We start from the raw sequence: 20,695 nt of genomic DNA, 5'->3' as shown, positions 1-20,695 counted from the left end.
CTATTGTATAATATTCCATTATATGTATATTTCCAAATTTATTCTCTAGCCAATAGATATCCAGGTTATTTTCAGCTTTTGGCTCTTATGAAGAGTGCAACTATGAACATATTTGTATATGCCTCCTGAAGCATGTGCAAACGTTTTGTGGGGTATATACATAGGAGTTGAGTTGTTTAGTTGTATGATATATGAAGACTCAAATTCGTAGGATAATGCCAAGCTTTTTCAGTATTACTGACTTAGCCCCATGAGTCTTGATTCTGAAAGTTCTCCATAGCTCTGCCTTCTCTAATTTATTCTGTCCTCTCTTTCTATACTTCTCTTCCCTTGGTGAAGATAACTGCTTCACTGCCCTTTTATTTTCTTTTTCACAAAAACCATATGTTCCCTGTCATTTCATTAAGAACTTTTTCTCTAATAGAATACAGTCATATTTAGAAGTAGATATTAGCCTTTCACATTTCATAAATGTAACTTGCTAAAGAAGCCTTTTAAAAAGCTTTTCCAGGGACGCCTGGGTGGCTCAGCAGTTGAGCGTCTGCCTTTGGCTCAGGGCGTGATCCCGGATTCCTGGGATCGAGCGCCGCATTGGGCTCCTTGTATGGAGCCTGCTTCTCCTTCCTCTGCCTGTGTCTTTGCCTCTCTTTCTGTGTCTCTCATGAATACATTAAAAAAAAAAAAAAGTTTTTCCATACAGAAATATTTATTTAAAATTTAATGGTCATTTAAAGACTTTGTAAGTTGTTATTTGTCAGGTTCTATACAGGATTAGTTACAACGTAAGTTCTGTTTACGGTGTGGCTGTGTTTTTTTTTTTTTTTTTTTTATGATAGACACAGAGAGAGAGAGAGAGAGAGGCAGAGACACAGGCAGAGGGAGAAGCAGGCTCCATGCACCGGGAGCCCGACGTGGGACTCGATCCCGGGTCTCCAGGACCGCGCCCTGGGCCAAAGGCAGGCACCAAACCGCTGCGCCACCCAAGGATCCCCTGTGTTTTTTCAATTACCTCACAAATGATCTGAGTATTTCTGGCATTTATGAACTCTTAGTTGTTTCAGGAGCTGCTTAGCATAAATAATTTGAAATTTTGGGGTGCCTGGATGGCTCAGTCGGTTAAGTGTTTACCTTCAGCTCAGGTCATGATCTTAGGGTCCTGGGATTGAGCCCTATGAGCCCTATGTGTGGCTCCCTGCTCTGCAGGGAGTCTGCTTCTCTCTCTCTCTCTCTCTCTCTATTCTTCCCTCCCCCTCCACTTCTCTCTTGGTTGCTCACTCTCAAATAAATAAAATCTTAAAAAAATAAAAAAATAAGGAGGGGTGCCTGGGTGGCTTAGTCAGTTAAGTGTCTGCCTTCAGCTCAGGTCATGATCCTGGGTCCTGGGATTGAGCCCCCCATCGGGCTGCCTGCTCAGCAGAGAGCTTGCTTCTCTCTCTCTCCCTCTCTCTCTCTCTCTCTCTCTCTCTGCCATTCCCCCTACTTGTGCTCTCTTGCTCTCTCTGTCAAATAAGTAAATAAAATCTTTAAAATAAGTAAAGATAGGGTTCCTAAGCATCTTAATAAAATGAAGTAGGTTTTGGTTTATCCATTATTAGGCTAATATTGAATTACTCTTTTTAAATTTTTATTTACTTTTTTTTAAGATTTTATTTATTTGAGGGAAAGAGAGACAACACAAGTCTGAGGGTGGGTGAGGGAGAGGGAAAAGCAGACTCCCTACTGAGCAGAGAGCCTGATATGGGCTCAACCCCAGAACCCCAAGATTATAACTGAGGCAAAGGCAGACGCTTAACACTGAGCGACCCAGGCACCCCTACTCTTCTTTTTTTTTTTTAGATTTTATTTTTAAGTAATCTGTGTACCCAGTGTGGGGCTTAAACTGACAACCCTGAGATCAAGAATCATGCTTTACTGACTGAGCCAATCAGGCACCCCTTGAATTACTTTTTTAAAAACCATGGCCATCACCCTCACTTAGAGCATGTTCATTATCCTTTTTTAATTTATTCAAATAAAGCTCTTGAGGTTTTCATTCTGTGCTTGACAAGTCTAAAAAAGTAAGTGTTCAGCATGTGCATCTTTTTAAAAAGATTTATTTATTTATTACTTATTTATTCATGAGAGACACAGACTAAGAGAAAGAGAGGCAGGCTCCCGGTGGGAGCCTGTGGGACTCCATCCTGGACCCTCCCAGATCAGGACCTAAGCCGAAGGCAGGCGCCCAACCACTGAGCAACCCAGGCATCCTGCATTTTTTTTTTTTTTCAAGTAGACTTCATGCTCAACGTGGGGCTTGAACTCACCACCCTGAGATTGATAGTCACATGCTCTATTAACTGAGCCAGCCAGGCATCCTAGCATGTGCATTCTTGACACCTCTTAACCACAGCTCAGTTTTTTTTAATTTAATTTTTAAGTAAACTCTACACCCAACAGGGGCCCATACTCATGACTATGAGATCAAGAGTTGCATGCTCTGCCAACTGAGCCAGCTGAGCACCCCCGCAGCTCAAATTTCTACAGAAAATTTCAGTATATTTTCTCAGTTTCTTCCATGGTTAATTTTGGTTTTGATAATTATAGAAGTGAACACTTTACGGAAAGAGCTTTTCCCTTTTAGGTGTTAATGTAACATCTAAAATTTAATGGAAGAGGTTTCTTTTGGGGTGATAAAAATATCCTAAAAGTGGGTTGTGGTGGTAGTTGCACAACTCTGAATATACTAAAAACTACTGAATTGTACACTTTAAATGGGTAGGTTTTATGGTATGTGAATTATATCTCAATAACGTTGTTAGAATTTAACGATGTTTTGAAGGGAATTCTTGACCCTTTTTCCCTGTTTCTTTGATAATTCAAGTATTTGTGATGTCACATGAATTTGAGAAACTACAAATAACTTAGGTGCTTTTGAACTTGGGCCATTTTCCCCGTGTTTCTGATTAGCAAGGGATATATAGACCTTAGATTTAGGTTTTCTACTTTTTTATAGCAATCAAAAACGTTTTTTAGACATATTGAATAGTCTGCTTGTAAAACTGTCAAGATAACAGTGGATTCTGATATTTTCTTCAGGTTTTTTGAAATACTGCCAGTGGGTTCATGTTAGTTACACTGTTGTCTCTTCCTAGGCATAGAAGACAGAACTCTTAGCAAAAATGTCCTATTTATTGGGGTGCCTTGGTGGCTGAGTTGGTTAAGTAAGGGTCTGACTCTTGATTTCAACTCAAGTCATGATCTCATGAGTTGTGAGATTGAGCCCTGCAGTGGGCTTTGTGCTAGGCATGGAGCCTGCTTAGGATTCTCTCTCACCCTGTCCCTCTGTCATTTACCCCTTTGCCCCCCCACACTGAAGTAAAAAAAAAAAAATATATATATATATATATATACACACACACACACACACACACACACACACACACAAAATTTACCCATAGGATTGCTTCAAAGAATGTTTTATAAGGAATATTTTTTCCAAGTCATTGACACTATATGTATATTTGTTTCACTAACTCCTGTTTTTCTCAGGTTGACTTAAAAAACTTAGACTGGGATCCCTGGGTGGCGCAGCGGTTTGGTGCCTGCCTTTGGCCCAGGGCGCGATCCTGGAGATCCGGGATCGAATCCCACATCGGGCTCCCAGTGCATGGAGCCTGCTTCTCCCTCTGCCTGTGTCTCTGCGCCTCTCTCTCTCTGTGTGACTATCATAAATAAATAAAAATAAATAAATAAATAAAAAATAAAAAATTTAGACTGAAATATCTTCATTTATTAGCAGATGTCATCTAGGCCAGAAAAAAAGTTATGAAAATTGGTATCATTTTGTTTCCAAAGGCCTAAGAAAGAAAAATCACACATAGAGTTGAAACTCTATATGTCACATGGATTTAAAGTAACAATGAGGGCAGCCTGGGTGGCTCAGCGGTTTAAGTGCCTGCCTTCGGCCCAGGGCATGATCCTGGGGTCCCGGGATCAAGTCCCACGTCAGACTCCCTGCATGGAGCCTGCTTCTCCCTCTCCCTCTGTCTCTGTCTCTCTCTCTCTATCATAAATAAATAAATAAAATCTTAAAAAAAATAAAGTAACAATGACACTGTATGATTTTATTTAATGTGAAATTCTAGAAAATAAAACTCCTCTACAGTGATAGAAAGCAGGTCAGTGATTACCTTGGGCCCAGAGTAGAGGAGAGGGTTGACTGCCAAGAGTGGATTAGGAAATTTTAGAGGTGATTGATGAGACTGTCTTGATTGTATTTTGTCAAGACTCATAGAACTATACTTTTAAAATAGGTCTTGTTTATTATATATAAGTAAAGATGATTAAAAGAAAAATCGAATAAGACCATATATACACATGCCTTGTATTTGTATCAAGTGTTGGTCTTTTAATATATAGCATCATCTAATATTTCTACATTATATACATAATCAGACATTTATGTTAACTGTGCCAATGAAGAAGAGAAAAGTACTCATACAGGGGCACCTGGGTGGCTCAGTGGTTGAGTGTCTGCCTTTGGCTGAGGTCGTGATCGCAGGGTCCTGGGATCAAGTTCCATATCAGGCTCCCTGTAGGGAGTCTGCTTCTCCCTCTGCCTATGTCTCTGCCTCTCTCTCTGTATCTCTCATGAATAAATAAATAAAATCTTAAATAAAAAAAAGTACTCATATAATTGTCATTGATGAAATAGTTTGAATAGAAGCTTACACATAGTATTACTATTAATTAGTATATTTTGCAAATATATCTACTTTAGTATCTCTAATCCTTTGCCTTTTAATTCTATGTTATATATTCAACTTTTCACCAGACAATAGAAACCATCTTTTAACAGCGTTAAAAGTCTTTATATGGTGTGCCTATTTGTATCTAGTCAGGCAGCCAGCACTTCCTACATGCAGAAACACTGATCCAGTGCTGAATATGAGAGCATGGCCCCATCCTATGGAGTACTTTACAGTTTTCAAATTAGTTTTATATAAATATTGTGTTCTTTGAGAGCAGATGAAACTCAGAGAAACCGACTTTGCCTAAGTTTACAGTTAGATGACTGAGATCTGATTCCAAGTTCATTTTCAGGCAGTTTAGGTGGATAAAATTCCAGAGTTGAGGTAGATGAATGGAGAGTTTGAGAGAACATGTGAAATTCAGTTGGATCTTATCCATATTGTGGAATGTGTATAAACTTCCCTAATTTTGTATAAAGTTACATGTATTCCCCTTCCAGTTGATTTTCTCTAACACCAGGATAAGAAAGTTTGAATTTCTGCCAATTGGATTTCTTCCAAGACTATTTCTGATTGCTACCCTAACAGCTGAGACCTCACAGATTCTGGGTGTTACAAAGGAGAACCCTGCATACTTGTGGCATTGAATGTGAATGAGCCCTACATATAAAAATCTGCCTATTAGAGTGCTTGGGTGGCTCAGTCAATTGAGCATCCAACTCTTGATTTTGGCTCAGGTCATGATCTCACAGTCACGGGATTCAGCCCTGCATCAGGCTTCTCAGTGGGAAGTCTGCTGGAGACTGTCTCTGCCCCTCTCCTCTCCATCCTTGCTCACTTGCTCACTCTCAAATAAAATAGATCTTAAACACAACACTCCCCCCCCCCCCCCCCCCCCCACACACACACACACGCCCTGCCCTTCTGGCACCATTTGGATTTCATTGATTTGCAGGGAATTTTCTTGGTGGTGACAGCTGTGAGCCATTTCCTGCTGCAGACAGATGCAGGAGGCTGCTCTCCTGCTGAGTGGTATAGATGGTAGGTCTTTTGTGACAAGGGGATGGCAGTGTGGTTGTCTTTGCCACTACTTGTGAAGGAGGCAGCATGGAATAGTGGAAAGAACATGGGACTAGCCATGAGAAGACTTAGGTTCCAATCTTAGAACTGTTACTTGAGCTATGTTACTTTGGGCCACTCACTGATTCATTCCAGTCTTTCTCCTTTTGAGTAAAATGAGGGAGTGGTATGTATATCACAGATAAATCTCAAAATCATTATGCTAAATGAAAGAAGCCAGATACAAAAGAGACTATATTGTATAATTTCATTTATATAAAATTTTTAAAAATGCAATCCAATATATGGTGACAGAAAGCAGATCAGTGGTTGCCCAGGGCCAGGGGCGGAGAAAAGAATGGAATGCAAAAAGGCATGAGGAATCTCATTTTGAGAGTAATGAAAATGTTCTGTATTCTACTTGTGGTGGTTTCACAGGTATATACAACTCTCAAAATTCATAGAATTGTAAACTATTGTGTACATACACTCAAAAAATGGGATTCTAACTTTTAATAAGGGCTTAATAAGAAAAAATAGATTTGGATTATTTACCATGTGTATAGGAGGGGAGAAAGCACAGATATGTACTTGTGAATTTGTATAAATATTTGTATATACTTTGTAGTTTATGTAATAGGAATGTTGAAGCACTAAATAAAATTAAGTCATTAGCCTCTTGATCTCTAAGTCTTGCTTTACCTATTTGTCATTTTTATCTGAAATTTTATGAACTAATAGTAGTAGAAGACATTTAAGGTCAAATTCCTCAAAATATTTGAAATACTTAATTTACTAAAAATTTTGACTCTATATGCCGTTTGTGTGATTGTTTTGCTTTTTAGCAGTTACTGCATCCTATCACCTTTATGTTGCAGGAGTCTGTTTACATCATTATAGTCACAACATGACAAAGGTGTTAGTGGTAAATTCTTAGTTCCAATATATAGCACAAGAAACAAAATGGAAATGACTTGACAATACCCCTTCCCCCAGTTCCCATCCTGTATTCTATTAATGGTTTAAAATCCTCAAAATCCTTAATAAATACTTCCAGAAGCGAAAACTAATTGGAGTTGACACTGATGTTGAAAATTGACCTAGAGAGAATATTCAGTAACTCAAATAGGAAGTAAGAAGTGACCATTCTGGATTAGCTGTGGCTGTATAGAGCTATTCCTGATCTCCTCTTTCCCTAGTGCTCAGACCCTTTGTACTTAAGACTTGCAGGGAATGCATCATTTTTAGCTGGATGTAGGACAGTGGCAGCTACTTCTAAGACAGAGAAACACTAGTATTTTTTTTTTTTAAGATTTTTATGTATTTATTCATGACAGAGAGAGAGAGGCAGAGACACAGGCAGAGGGAGAAGCAGGCTCTATGCAGGGAGCCCGATGTGGGACTCGATCCCAGGTCTCCAAGATCACTCCCTGGGCTGAAGGCAGCGCTAAACCGCTGGGCCACCAGGGCTGCCCGAAACTCGTGTTTCTTGGAGGAAAGCCAATTTTAGGCTTTGGTCAGGAAATATACAAAATGAAGCTGTCAAGATAATTGATTGAAACACATGGAATATATATATTAAAAAAAAAAAAAACATGAGTTAATAGTGAATTTTTTAAAAGCACCCTACTCCCCCCAAATCCTAAAGGAACTCCTTAGATACCATCCGTGTCTTCATGTACAAACTCTGCTTTGGATAATCAAGTAGCCCTAGTTGTTGACAAGTTTTTCTTTACAGGAAAATTCCACCAATAATGATATATTCAGGAAATCATTTTGCAACCCCTCATGAAATAATTGAGGCAGGTAGCAGTCATCATTGGATGAAACCATTGGATTAATTGGCTGATGAGAGAACTTTACAATGAAGGAATCTGGCTGCAATTCTAGTAGATATTTGCATATATTCTGATGTGATGGTAATGTATTTTAAAGCACATGTAACACCGATGAAGTATTTTTGCCTGAAATGTGGAACTTTATTCTAATATAGGATTGCAAGATTAGGCCAAAACAGAACAGGATACTAGTTAAAATTGAATTTCAAATAAACAATGGTTTTGTTTTGTTTTGTTTTAGTATGTCTCATACTTGGAACATACTTGGTTTATGCAAGAAGTCAGTGGAATAGAAGGGGAAAAAAAGAAGGATTTTAAAAATATTTGTTTAAAGGTGCCTGGGTAGCTCAGTCGGTTGAGCTTTGGGCTGTTGATTTTGGCTTAGTTCATTATCTCAGGGTTGTGAGATTGAGCCCTGCCTCAAGCTCTGCACTCAGTCTGCTTGTCTCTCACCCTCTGCTCCTTCCCCTGCTCACATGTTCACTCACTCTCGCTCTCTCTCAAATAAATCTTTAAAAATATATATTTTGAGAGGGTGCCTGGATGGCTCAGTCAGCTAAGCATTGGACTCTTAATTTCGGCTCTGGTTATGATCTCAGAGTTGTGGGATCAAGCCCCACATCTGGCTCCATTCTCAGTGGGGAGTCTGCTTTCAATTCTGTCTCCACCTCCCTCTGTCTCCCCTGCCACCACCTTGCATGTGTGCCTGTATACACATTCTCTCCCTCTCTCAAATAAATAAATCTTAAAACATATATATATTTAGGAGCTCCTTGTTGGCTCAGTTGGTGGAGCATGCAACTCTTGATCTCAGGGTTGTGAATTCAAGCCCCCATTGGGTGTGGAGATTATTTAAAAATAAATCTTTGGGGATCCCTGGGTGGCTCAGCGATTTAGCACCTGCCTTCCATCCAGAGCGTGATCCTGGAATCCCGGGATGGAGTCCCACATTGGGCTTCCTGCATGGAGCCTGCCTCTCTCTCTGCCTGTATCTCTGCTTCTCTCTCTGTGTGTCTCATCAATCAATAAATAAAATCTTAAAAAAAAATAAATCTTTTTTTGGAATTAAAAAAAAATCTTTAAATATATACATATATACATCCATACATGTTTAAATTTAAATATTTTCTTGGAAAACTGGACAGCAATGTGCAAATACACAGAAATTAACTAAATTTGAGTTAATTTGGATTAAGGACTGAATGTAGGAGCTCAAACCATAAAACTTGTCAAAGAACACATAGATGTTAAGCTCTTGGATGTCAGTTCTGGCAATGATTTTTCGGATTTAACAACAAAAGCAAGAATAAACACATAGGACTACATCAAACTAAAACCTTCTGTACAGCAAAGGAAACCACCAATAAAATGAAAAGGCAGCCTACTGAACTGGAGATAATATTTGCAAATCATGTTTTTTTTTTTTTTTTTAAGATTTTATTTATTCATGAGAGACAGAGAAAGAGAGAGAGAGAGAGGCTGAGACATAGTAAGAGGGAGAAGCAGGCTCCACACAGGGAGACCAATGTGGAACTTGATCCCAGGACTCCAGGATCATGCCCTGAGCTGGAAGGCAGACACCTAACCAGTGAGCCATCCAGGCGTCCCATGCAAATCATATATCTGATAAAGGGTTAATATCCAGAATATATAAAGAACTCTCATAACTCGATAGCAAAATAAAGAATCTGAGAAAAAGGGGAGCAGAGGATCTGAACATTTTTTCAAAGGCACATAGATGGCCAACAGGCACATGAAAAGATGTTTAACATCACTCACATCAGGAAAATGCAAATCAAAACCACTTTGAGGGCAGCCTGGGTGGCTCAGTGGTTTAGCGCCACCTTCAGCCCCGGGGGATGATCCTGGAGTCCCGGGATCGAGTCCCACATCGGGCTCCCTGCATGGAGCCTGCTTCTCTCTCTGCCTGTGTCTTTGCCCCTCTCTCTCTCTCTCTCTCTCTCTGTGTGTGTGTGTGTGTCTCTCATGAATAAATAAATAAGTAAAATCTTTAAAAAACAAAACAAAGCAAAACACTTTGAGCTATCACCTCACACCTATTAGAATGGCTATTATCAAAGACAGGAGATAACATTCCAGAGAGGAGGTTAGTGAGAAACTAGTCCTTGTACACTACTGGTGGGAATGTTAATTAGTACAACCACTATAGAGATTCCTTAAAAATAAAAATTGGGGACTAGGGTGGCTTGGTTGAGTGGCCTGCTCTTGATTTTGGCTCAAGTCATGATCTTGGGGTCCTGGGACTGGACCCCACGTTGGGCTCCATGCTCAGCCCGGGGAGTCTACTTGAGGATTCTGTCTCTCACTCCTGGCTTCTCCCTCCTACCTCCACCTGCCTCTAAGATAAATTAATAATTAAAAAAAGTAAAAATAGAACTACCATATGACTCAGCAATACCACTTCTGGGGAATTATCCAAAGAAAACAAATACACTAACTCAAAAAGATATATGCAACATTATTTACTAATGATATGAAAACAACCTAAATGTCCATCAAGGGGTAAATGGATAAAGAAGTAGAATATATATGTGTGTGGATGGACCTTGAGGGGATTATGCTAAGTCAAAGACAAATACTGTATGATCCCACTTATATATGGAATCCCAAAGAAACCACAAAAGTAAGCTCCTAGATATGGAGGCCAGAATGGTGGTTGCCAGAAGTAGGAATTGTGAGGGTGGGCGAAAATGAGTAAAAGGAGTCGAGAAGTACAAACTTTCAGTTATAAGTTATAGGGTATAATGCGCAGCATGGCAACTATAGCTCATAATACTGTGTTGCATATTTGAAAGTTTCTAAGAGAGTAGATCTTAAAAGCTCTTGTCATAAGAAAAAATCTGGTAGCTATATGGTGACAGATGTTAAGTAGACTTCTGGTCATTTTGCAGTATATACAAATGTTGAAACATATTGTATATTAAAAATGTGTTTCAGTTATATCTCAATAAAAATATACACATATTTAAAGATAAATATTTTTATTTTTTATTTTATTTATTTGTTTATTTTTAAAATTTTATTTATTTATTCATCAGAGAGAGAGAGAGAGAGAGGCAGAGTCACAGGCAGAGGGAGAAGTAGGCTCCATGCCGGGAGCCTGACGTGGGACTCAATCCCGGGACTCCAGGATCACACCCTGCGCTGAAGGTGTCACTAAACCGCTGAGCCACCAGGGCTGCCCAAGATAAATATTTTTAAAATATACTTTTTAAAGATTTTATTTATTCATAAGAGACACAGAGACATAGGCAGAGGGAGAAGCAGGCTCCTCACAGGGAGCCCCAGTGGGGGACTCGATCCCTGGACCTCAGGATCACACCCTGAGCCAAAGGCAGATGCTCAACCACTGAGCCACCCAGGCATCCCTATATTAGTTACTACTAAACAAACTCTTTAGTAGTCTACTGACATGTTTAAAATAATCTCGGTGGGGTGCCTCGGTGGCTCAGTGGATTAAGCATCTGTCTTTGGCTCAGATCATGATCTCAGGGGTCTGGGATCAAGCCCCACATTGGGCTCCCTATTCAGCAGGGAGTCTGCCTCTCCCTCTGCCACTCCTGCGCCCACTCATGCTTGCTCTCCTCCTGCTTGCTTGCTCTCTCTCTCAAATACATACATACATACATACATACATACATACATACATAAAATCTTATAAAAGTAAAATGGAAATCTGGTTTAGCCAGATTGAATAAAATAGTTTATGTGAAGGACTTAAACATAGTTCTTGGCATAAAATACAACAATAAATTTTAGTTTAATCAGATTGTCAAAGTAGTATCACTGCACTATGTGCCGAAATAATGTGATTAGCCTTGTTACATGAAATGTTTTTTTGAACTATATGAAGTGTTCAAGGTGACATTGCTAAAGATACGGTGTGTACCAAGCAAGCCCTTCTAGTTTGTAAGGGCTCTGAGGTTGTCCCCATTACTTTGAGTGATGGGACTTGTAGAGAGTTAGGAATCCAAGAAAATGGCTCCTTAGCCACCACATAAGCAAGCTTCATGCAATGTTGTAATCCTGTAGTTGCCTTGGTTAAAAAGTAGAAATGGTAGAACTTTTTGTTCTTTGTACTGTCTAAGCAGATTGTGTTCATTCAACCAATACTTGGTACACACCATTCTAGCTAGACTGAGAAGATCATATTGCTTTTCTCTTGAAGAATTCACACTATAGTATAAGGCAGAGCCACCTTACATCACCTCTAGAACAAGAATGGCAATAAATAAAATATATATATATAAGTCTGTAAAAAGTACCCTATCGGTTTTACAATTGAAACACTATAGAAGTTTGGAGAGAGAAATCACATCTCCATGGGGTAATTCATATTTGTCAAACATTATTTATAATTATGTGAATTGTTTTTAGTGGCTATAACAAACAGCATATGAAAATGCTTATGTTGGTACGCCTGGGTGGCTCTGTGGTTGAGTGTGTGCCTTCAACTCAGGGCGTGATCCTGGGGTCCAGGAATGGATCCGCTACAGGGAGCCTGCTTCTCCCTCTGCCCGTGTCTCTACCTCTATCTGTGTCTTTCATGAATAAATAAATAAAATCAGAAAGGAAAGGAAAGGGAGAAAAAAAAGAAAAGAGGAAGGAAGGAAGGAAGGAAGGAAGGAAGGAAGGAAGGAAGGAAGGAAGGAAGGAAGGAAGGGAGGAAGGAAGGAAAGAAAAAAATGCTTATGTTAAAAAAGTAGATTGCAATATAGTTATGAGTACAATGTTATATAAAATGTAAAAATGCATTAAAAAATAAAAAGCTAGAGGGAAGAACACTAGCAACAAGTAGTTTTCTCAGGTCAATTTGAGAAGGGAGGGAGCGAGGTAGATGGATTTAGAGATATATTTTTAAAATAAAATATATAGTCACATAGTTACAAAAGTTAAAAAACAGCTGTTCTAGGTCCTGCTCTGGGTGATGAAGAAGACAGCAGTGAAATAGAAATAACAATAGGAAAGGTAATAGCTACTGACATTTATTGCTATATAGTAGTCTCCTTCCCATGCTTGCCCTCTACCAACTAGTTCCCCTCCCCCCCAGACCAATACTATTACTTTATTGTGCATCCTATCAGAGACACTTTATGCCTGATAAGCAAATATATAGATTTATTTTTTTTATTTTTTATTTTTTTTAAATTTTTATTTATTTATGATAGTCACACAGAGAAAGAGAGGCAGAGACACAGGCAGAGGGAGAAGCAGGCTCCATGCACCGGGAGCCCGACGTGGGATTCGATCTCGGGTCTCCAGGATCACGCCCTGGGCCAAAGGCAGGCGCCAAACCGCTGCGCCACCCAGGGATCCCCCCTATATAGATTTATTATAAATAGTTTTCTTTCTCTTCAATGAATGGTACCTTTACAAACCTTTACAAACATACAAACTGTTTTGTACCTTGCTTTAGTCACTTCAATATATTGGAGAATTTACTTTTTCTTCAATAATATATTGAGAGTTTATTTATTCTCTGTAATTGTTTCGTAGTATCCCATTTAATGGGTTACTGTTATTCATTTAACTAGTCCCTGTCTGTACTAATTCTTTGCTAGTATATAAAGTGCTGCAGTGAATAACTTTGTTACTTATGTCATTTTGTACTTGTCCACAATATCTATCTGATAGGTTCCTAGAAGTGGAATTGCTGGGTCAGTGCATTTGCATTTGTAATTTTGGTAGATCAAGCTCAGTGGACTAAATCACCTGGGGAACTTTTTCAGTGTTCTTCTGCTTGTCTCCCTTAATATCTGGGAAATTTGGGATGCCTGAGTGGCTCAGAGGTTGAGCATCTGCCTTTCGCTCGGGGCGTGATCCTGGGATCCAGGATCGAATCCCACATGGGCTCCCTGCATGGAGCCTGCTTCTCCTTCTGCCTATGTCTCTTCCTCTCTGTGTCTCTTGTGAATAAATAAATAAAATCTTAAAAAAAAAAACATCTGGGGAGTTTTTTGGTTTTGTTTTTTATTTTTCTATGTATCTGAGATGGAGCTCAATATCTTAATACTTTTAAGTTCCTAGGGTGATTCTGATGTTTACCCCAGAAGGAGGATGTTAGACCCTTGTAAAATGGATTGTGTACTAAACACATATCGAATTTTATTTTTTTTATTTTTATTTTTTTAGCATATCGAATTTTAGAACAAAAGAGCAGCTCTTTCTACCCATGGGTCATATCCTTGTGCTTTAATAAAAATGCCTTTTTGCACTGAGAAAAGAAAACACAAAAAGTAAAACAAAAGAAAGTGGGTTAAGTATAGGGCTCAGAAAGGCAGCATGCTCCCAATTTTTATAGATGTATGACAGTGGCTGCTTTAATTTACATATCCAGATTACTGCTGTCTCCAGCATCTTCCCCTCCCATGATATTATGGGATATCCAAGCATTGCAAGATGAAGACATTAGTCTTTCAGGTACTGACAAAGGGATGCAGTAGATGTCATGGTAATCAGAGTTTGGTATGTTCCAAAGGAATGGGTGTGTGAAATACAGGATTTTGTACAACCTGTAGAAATTAAGAAAACTGCATAGCACCTAACCTGCTGTTCTGGGTTAGGCTGAGCCAAGTAGGAAATATAATTGCTTGGAAGTAACTTAAAACACACCAAAATGTCAAAGGCTTATTCTGTTCTAGCTTCTGTGCTAGGCAAAGATAGTAGTAAACAAACAAACCATGGTAGTAATAATTGGGCACTGAGTATGTACCAGGTATTATGCTGAAAGTTTCACAAGTATTTTCTCATTGAATCCTAATCCTAGGAACTGTGGTCACTATTACATTCCCCTTTAACAGTTGAGAAAAATGAGCTTCATAGATATTAAATTACTAACTTACTGAAGATTGTGCATGTATCTACTGCATAGAATTGTTTGAAGGTTAACAAATAGTACTTAGAAGAATAGTACCTGCTACGTAATAAATGCTCAACAGTATTAGTTATTATTACTAAAGTACAGAGGAAATACTAATAATCCTTTGCCTAGGGCATACCTCAAAGAAGAAAAATATAAGTAGGGCTTTTCTTAGGAAAGACAGATATTTCAGTAGAAGAAACTGTAGTAAAGGGATTGGTGGCCTGATTTGGCTACTGCATAGGGTGATTAGTGGTAAAATGGTAGAAGAAGATGAGAAATGAAAGGCTTCATGAGAGGGTGGGGCAGAGAGCTCTTGAGCTATTTTGAAAGAATGGGCATAACTCATTTTAGGAGACAGAGGGGATTGGGAACATTTCAGGCAAAGATACAACACTTAAGAAGGCATAGAAGCAGTGTTGGCAGTATCTACTGCTATGTAGTAAACTACTGCAAAATTAAGTGGTTTAAAACAATTACTATTTTATTTACCCACAGTTCTATTAGTCACATATTTGGGCTAGGCCTAACTAGGTAATTCTGGTCTCACCAAGGGTCACTCATGTGGCTGCAGTCATTTGGTGGTGCCACTGGGGCTAAATAGTATGATGGCTTCTCTCACAAATGTGGCTTTAATGATGGCTGTTGGCTGGACTTCTTCACATGGTAGTAGAAGAGTTGCAAGAGAACAGCAGAAGCTGCAAGGGTTCTTGAGGCCAAGGCAAGAAAGTCACAGAGTGTTGCTCCACCACATTCTATTAGGCAAAACAGTCACAAGGCCAACCTAGATGCAATGGGAGGAAAAAGACACTGCCTCTTGATGTGAAAGGACATGCGAAGAATTTGTGGCCTTCCCCCACGCCCTCAAATCTTCCATAAATGGATGAGTTTAGGATGTGTAGCCTTTTCCTCACCCTAAGTAGTGTTTCCTCCAAAGTTAATTATAGAAGTTACTTTAATCACCTTTATTACCTGGCCCTCAACTCTGTTTCTCTTAGAATGAAGACAAAATATAAATTAAAGTGAAAAAATCTTTACTGAGAATTAACTAACTGAATTTTGAAAACTGAGCTTTTAAAACAGTTTTGAGAAAATGTTTTTAATATTTTCACAAACTTGAACTTGATTAACAGTGGTGTAGAGAATTCCTCGGGGTCCTGACTTCAGTAATAGACTAGGATTATGTGTTATTAACACATCATTTATTAGTATTTGATTAAATACCTTGGTGTTAAAATTTTTTGAGGATTACAGTATTTGACCATTTGAAATCTTTTTTTAAATTTTTATTTATTTATTTTTTAGATTTTGTTTATTTTTAGAGAGAGGAGAGTGCAAGGGGAGGATTGACAGAAGGGGAGAAAGAGAGAATCTCAAGCAGACACTGAGTGCTGAGCTCAATGTGGGGCTTACAACCTGGGATCCTGATGAGCAGAAATCAAGAGCTGGATGCTTAACTGACTGAGCCTCCCAGGTGCCCCTAAAATCTTATTTTTGTTTTTAGTAATCTCTATATCCAACATTGGGCTTAAACTCACGACCCTAAGATCAAGAGTCACGTACTCTTCTGACCGAGCCAGCCAGGTGCTCCAACAACCATATAAAGTTTTGACCATTTCCTACGTTATTTACTTATTTATTTTATTTATCCTAGGAAAATTATTGTATTCATATTCTGTGCAAGTTAACATCTACAACCACCTACCTTCACCTACCTTTTAGAATGATCTGAGATCCTGAATTAGATTCTGAATTAATGATGTTTTTACCTCTTTATTCAACTAACTTTTGCCAGTACTCAGCAGATACAAATGTGATTTCCTCTGAGTTATATCAGTTCTGTGGTTTGCTATTTAATTCTGCTTTCCATTCTGAAAGAGTTCTTAGCCTTTGTTCATTAATCATAGGAAACAGTTGTGCAACATGCCTTGACATTAACTTGAACATCTAAAATTAGTCTTGCTACAATCAGTGGTTGGGAACAAGGTTTCAGTAGTTTGTGACATGTGTTAAGTAGACATTGCAAGGTTGGAAGGAACTTCCTAGAATTAAGTAAGTAACTTGCATTGTGTGTGTGTGTGCATGTACCTGTGTATGTATACAATTGAAGTTCTATTTGTATTAAGCAGATGAACAAATTACATCTATTACTACAAATGCATCTAAGCATCTTTCCCTATGCACTGTACTGTTTAATTATTTCAGAAGAAAAATGTATTTGAAAACTTGGCATGCTAGAATGAATTTTTCTGCATGTTTGTTTTGTGATTTTAATTTTTTAACAAAATAATTATATATACCGTTATTTCAAGTAAATGGCTTTTTTTTTTTCCTTTTCAGAATTTATAGAAACTCATTCACAAAAATGACATCCTGGTTGTATGAATGTCTTTGTGAAGCTGAACTTGCACAGTATTATCCTCATTTTACTGCTCTTGGCCTTCGAAAAATAGATGAATTAGCCAACGTTACAATGAAAGACTACTCTAAATTGGGAGTCCGTGACATGAACGACCGCAAACGTCTCTTCCAACTTATCAAAATAATTAAAATTATGCAGGAAGAAGATAAAGAAGTCGGTAGCCCAGAGCATCCTCTTCAGACAAACCGCCTGTGCAGTAAGCCTTGGGAATCCAGATCTGGCCCTCGCCGGCAACTGCATTTTGATTCTCCTGCTGACGACAAAGACAGAACTACCAACAACAATGGGTTTGAAATGTGCAGTTTATCAGATTTTTCTGTAAATGAACAGAAGTCTAGTTACCTAAAAGTGCTGGAACACATACTGCCGGATGATTCCCATTACCATACAAAAACAAGAATTCTGAATGCTACAGCTGCTGGTTCCTATGTGCAAACAGAAACTAACACTTCACTCTTTTCATCAAATCACTTTTCTCCAATCCTGGGGGATTATGATATTCCCATTATTCAAAGAATCTCTCATGTTTCAGGGTATAACTATGGAATCCCTCGTTCTTGTAGCAGGTAATCATTTTTATCTTTTTGGGGGGTATGATGGAGAGGATAGCATCAGGCAAGGGCAAGCCTCCATGATTAAGAGCACCCACTCCTTATTTACAGAAAACTACAGTGAACAGCTTCTGCAATAATAATAGCAGTACCTTGATGGGGTGAAGTTCATGAGGAATTGGGACTTTCCAGATGGGAGAAAGATGATATTGTTCATGTATGTCAAACAGCTGCTACTTGCCAGGGTCTGCTATTATTCCGTTAGCAGACCTATTTCTATTATTTATTATAGTGTAACATGATACATATAATGCATCCTTGAAGGCAAAATAGTTAACTGGCCTTCTGCAATGGAAAAAATGTGCGTATTCCACAGGGTTTTTTTTTTTTTAAGGCTATCAAATGCACTTCAACCAGGAGATATAGAGCTTAAAAACAAAGAGCATGTAGTTGAATTAAGTAGTTCTTTCTTTTTTCTTTTTTCTTTTTTTTTTAAGATTTTATTTATTTATTCATGAGAGACACAGAGACAGAGAGGCAGAGACACAGGCAGAGGAAGAAGCAGGCTCCATGCAGGGACCCCGACATGGGACTGAGTCCCGGGTCTCATTGGACCCTGGGCCGAAGGCGGCGCTAAACTGCTCGCTGAGCCACCCAGGCTGCCCAAATTAAGTAGTTCTTTCATGCAACTAGTTTACCTGCACACATTGAAATATGGTCCTGATTTTGAGTGCTTTTTTCTATTCCAGCCCTGCAAGAACATATGATTTTGGTGATTGCAGAAGACTAAGACATTTTAATGTAGCTTAGACTTTGAGACTCAGGGTGACAATAAGTTATTTTCACTTAGTGCTTTAAGTTAAATGTTGAAATTAAGGTCCCTAGGAGCTGAAATATTGAATAATCTCTAATACCAGAATTGGTATAATAGAAAGCATGTTCTTTTAAAAATAACACATTTGTTGTTTTGTTATTTTAAAAGTTATACATGGCAAGTTATGGAGAAACAAAATACCTTCTTTTTTTTTTTTTTTTTTAAGATTTTATTTATTTGACAAAGAGCACAGCAAAGGGGGAGCGGCAGGGAGAAGCAGGCTCCCTCCTGAGCACGGAGCCCAGTGCTCAATCCTAGGACCCTGGCATCATGACCTGAGCTAAAGGCAGACACTTAACCAACTGAACCACCCAGGCATCCTGAAACAAAATACATACTTAAGCCACATTTCCTTTTCTTTCCTTTTCTTTTTTAAGGCTATTATTTATACTTTAAAACAAGGTATATATTTACATCTGGTCTTATATTGGCTAAGCTTTCAGAGGATCTCATAACCAGTTCTTTTATTCACCCCAAAAATAAAAGACTCAATTTTACAGGTAAAAGTGCTTTTAGTAATTTGAAATACATAGTGCATTTTATAGTATTTCTGAAAACTTTATTTGGTTTAGCAGAGCATAGAGTATATAGTACTCTTTTCTTCTTTTAATTGTTAGAGAACTAGATTGTTCTAGTTCTAGACAATGACTATCAAAGTCAGGATTGTTTCTGTCCTATTAGTTAGCTCTGGTGAAAGAAGAGATATTTTCTTGAATATTACAATCTTGTATTGAACAACACATAAAAATCTAAACTGGAATTATTTATAAATAAAGATACCACTTTACATTATTTATTTGGACAGAATGAATATTTTAGTTTAAATACTGCTATTTCGGGATCCCTGGGTGGTGCAGCGGTTTAGCGCCTGCCTTTGGCCCAGGGCGCGATCCTGGAGACCCGGGATCGAATCCCACGTCGGGCTCCCGGTGCATGGAGCCTGTTTCTCCCTCTGCCTGTGTCTCTGCCTCTCTCTCTCACTGTGTGCCTATCATAAATAAAAAAAAAAAATTAAAAAAAATTTAAAAAAAAATTAAATAAATACTGCTATTTCATTTATGTGGCACATATTAAGTATCACCTCTTCTAGGTCTGATTCTAGTTGTAAAGATAATTAGGATATGTGGAGGCTCTTAGACTCTTAAGGGGAGTGAGTGGGATGACAAACAACCATATGGTGAGGTAAGTGCTCTTATCAAGGTTTATACATGACAAACCCAGAATGAAAGCTGTTCCATTGAGCTTTCTTACTTTTAATGTCATTATTTTATCTCTCTTCTCACTCTTTATTATGTGAGGGAAATAGAGATTAGAAAGGACATTTCCTCCCAATAATTCTCATATTCTTACCCAGATGTTTCTAAGTAGCAGTCAAGGTTTTAGAACCCTGAGAAACTCCCTCACCAACTTAATGCTTACTGTTAGGATGTCATCTTGTCCAAAGTGCATTCTCTTTGGATGCCTCAAATCAAGTAAGCTCAAAATAAATTAATAAAAGTCTAATGCATTTAGAGATCTTAAATAGATCTAACTCCAGCTGTCTTAACTCTTCATGTCAGGAAGATACAGCTTATCTCTTCTAAGGAATGTTGGGCATTAAAACCAGAGCCTTCTAGTGGTACCAGGGAGGCTCAGTCGCTTAAGTGTCTGACTGGCTCAGGTCATGATCTCAGGGTCCTTGGGATTGAGCCCTGTATCAAGTTCCCTGCTCAAGGAGGAGTCTCCTAGTCCCTCTGCCCCTCCCCCTCCCACTCATTTTCTCTTTCTCTCTCCAATAAATAAATACAATCTTTAAAAAAGAAACAGAGCCTTTTAGCAGAACATTCATTCCTTTTTGCCCCTTGAACTTGAAAACTGTAGTCTTTTTGACCACATGATCCATCCTAGAGTCCTTAGTCAATTTTGAAAAAGACTTTTTCTATCCCATTTAATTGGCTTTATACAATTAGGTTTTTAATACTTCCCAATAAAAATTTTGACACAGGCCCTTGTTAAAATAATGCATTAAATTTTTGTTTTGGGGGGCACCTGGGTGGCTCAATAGTTGAGCATCTGCCTTTGGCTCAGGGCGTGATCCCAGGGTCTTGGGATAGAGTCCCAGCAGCGAGCCTGCTTCTCCCACTGCCTGTGTCTCTGCTTCTCTCTCTGTATCTCATGAAAAAATAAAATCTTAAAACATTTTTTTTTGTTATTAAAAAAATCAAACATATGCAGAAGAAGGGAGAATAGAACAATGAATCCCCTACCTGCCCATCATCTACTTTTAATGATTGTCAAGATTTTGCCACACTTAACCTCAAAATGGTACATTTTTATTTATTTTATTTTATTTTTTAATTTT

At 38.5% G+C, this 20,695-nt stretch overlaps 1 protein-coding gene across 3 annotated transcripts in view; it reads left to right on the top strand.

Annotated features, from left to right (window-relative positions):
* KIF24 (kinesin family member 24) overlaps positions 1-20,695 on the top strand; it is a 75,153-nt gene that overhangs the window by 10,674 nt on the left and 43,784 nt on the right. For all 3 annotated transcript variants that reach the window (XR_005366928.1, XM_038552625.1, XM_038552624.1), the window contains exon 2: positions 16,848-17,495. Coding sequence is in view for 2 of the 3 variants with exons in the window: in XM_038552625.1 (XP_038408553.1) it covers positions 16,873-17,495 (623 nt within the window). In the remaining variant the exon portion in view is untranslated. The remainder of the gene's footprint in view (positions 1-16,847; positions 17,496-20,695) is intronic.

This window comes from Canis lupus, chromosome 11 (assembly GCF_011100685.1).
Source record: "Canis lupus familiaris isolate Mischka breed German Shepherd chromosome 11, alternate assembly UU_Cfam_GSD_1.0, whole genome shotgun sequence".
NCBI lineage: Eukaryota > Metazoa > Chordata > Mammalia > Carnivora > Canidae > Canis > Canis lupus.
This window is presented reverse-complemented; position numbering and strand designations above follow the sequence as displayed.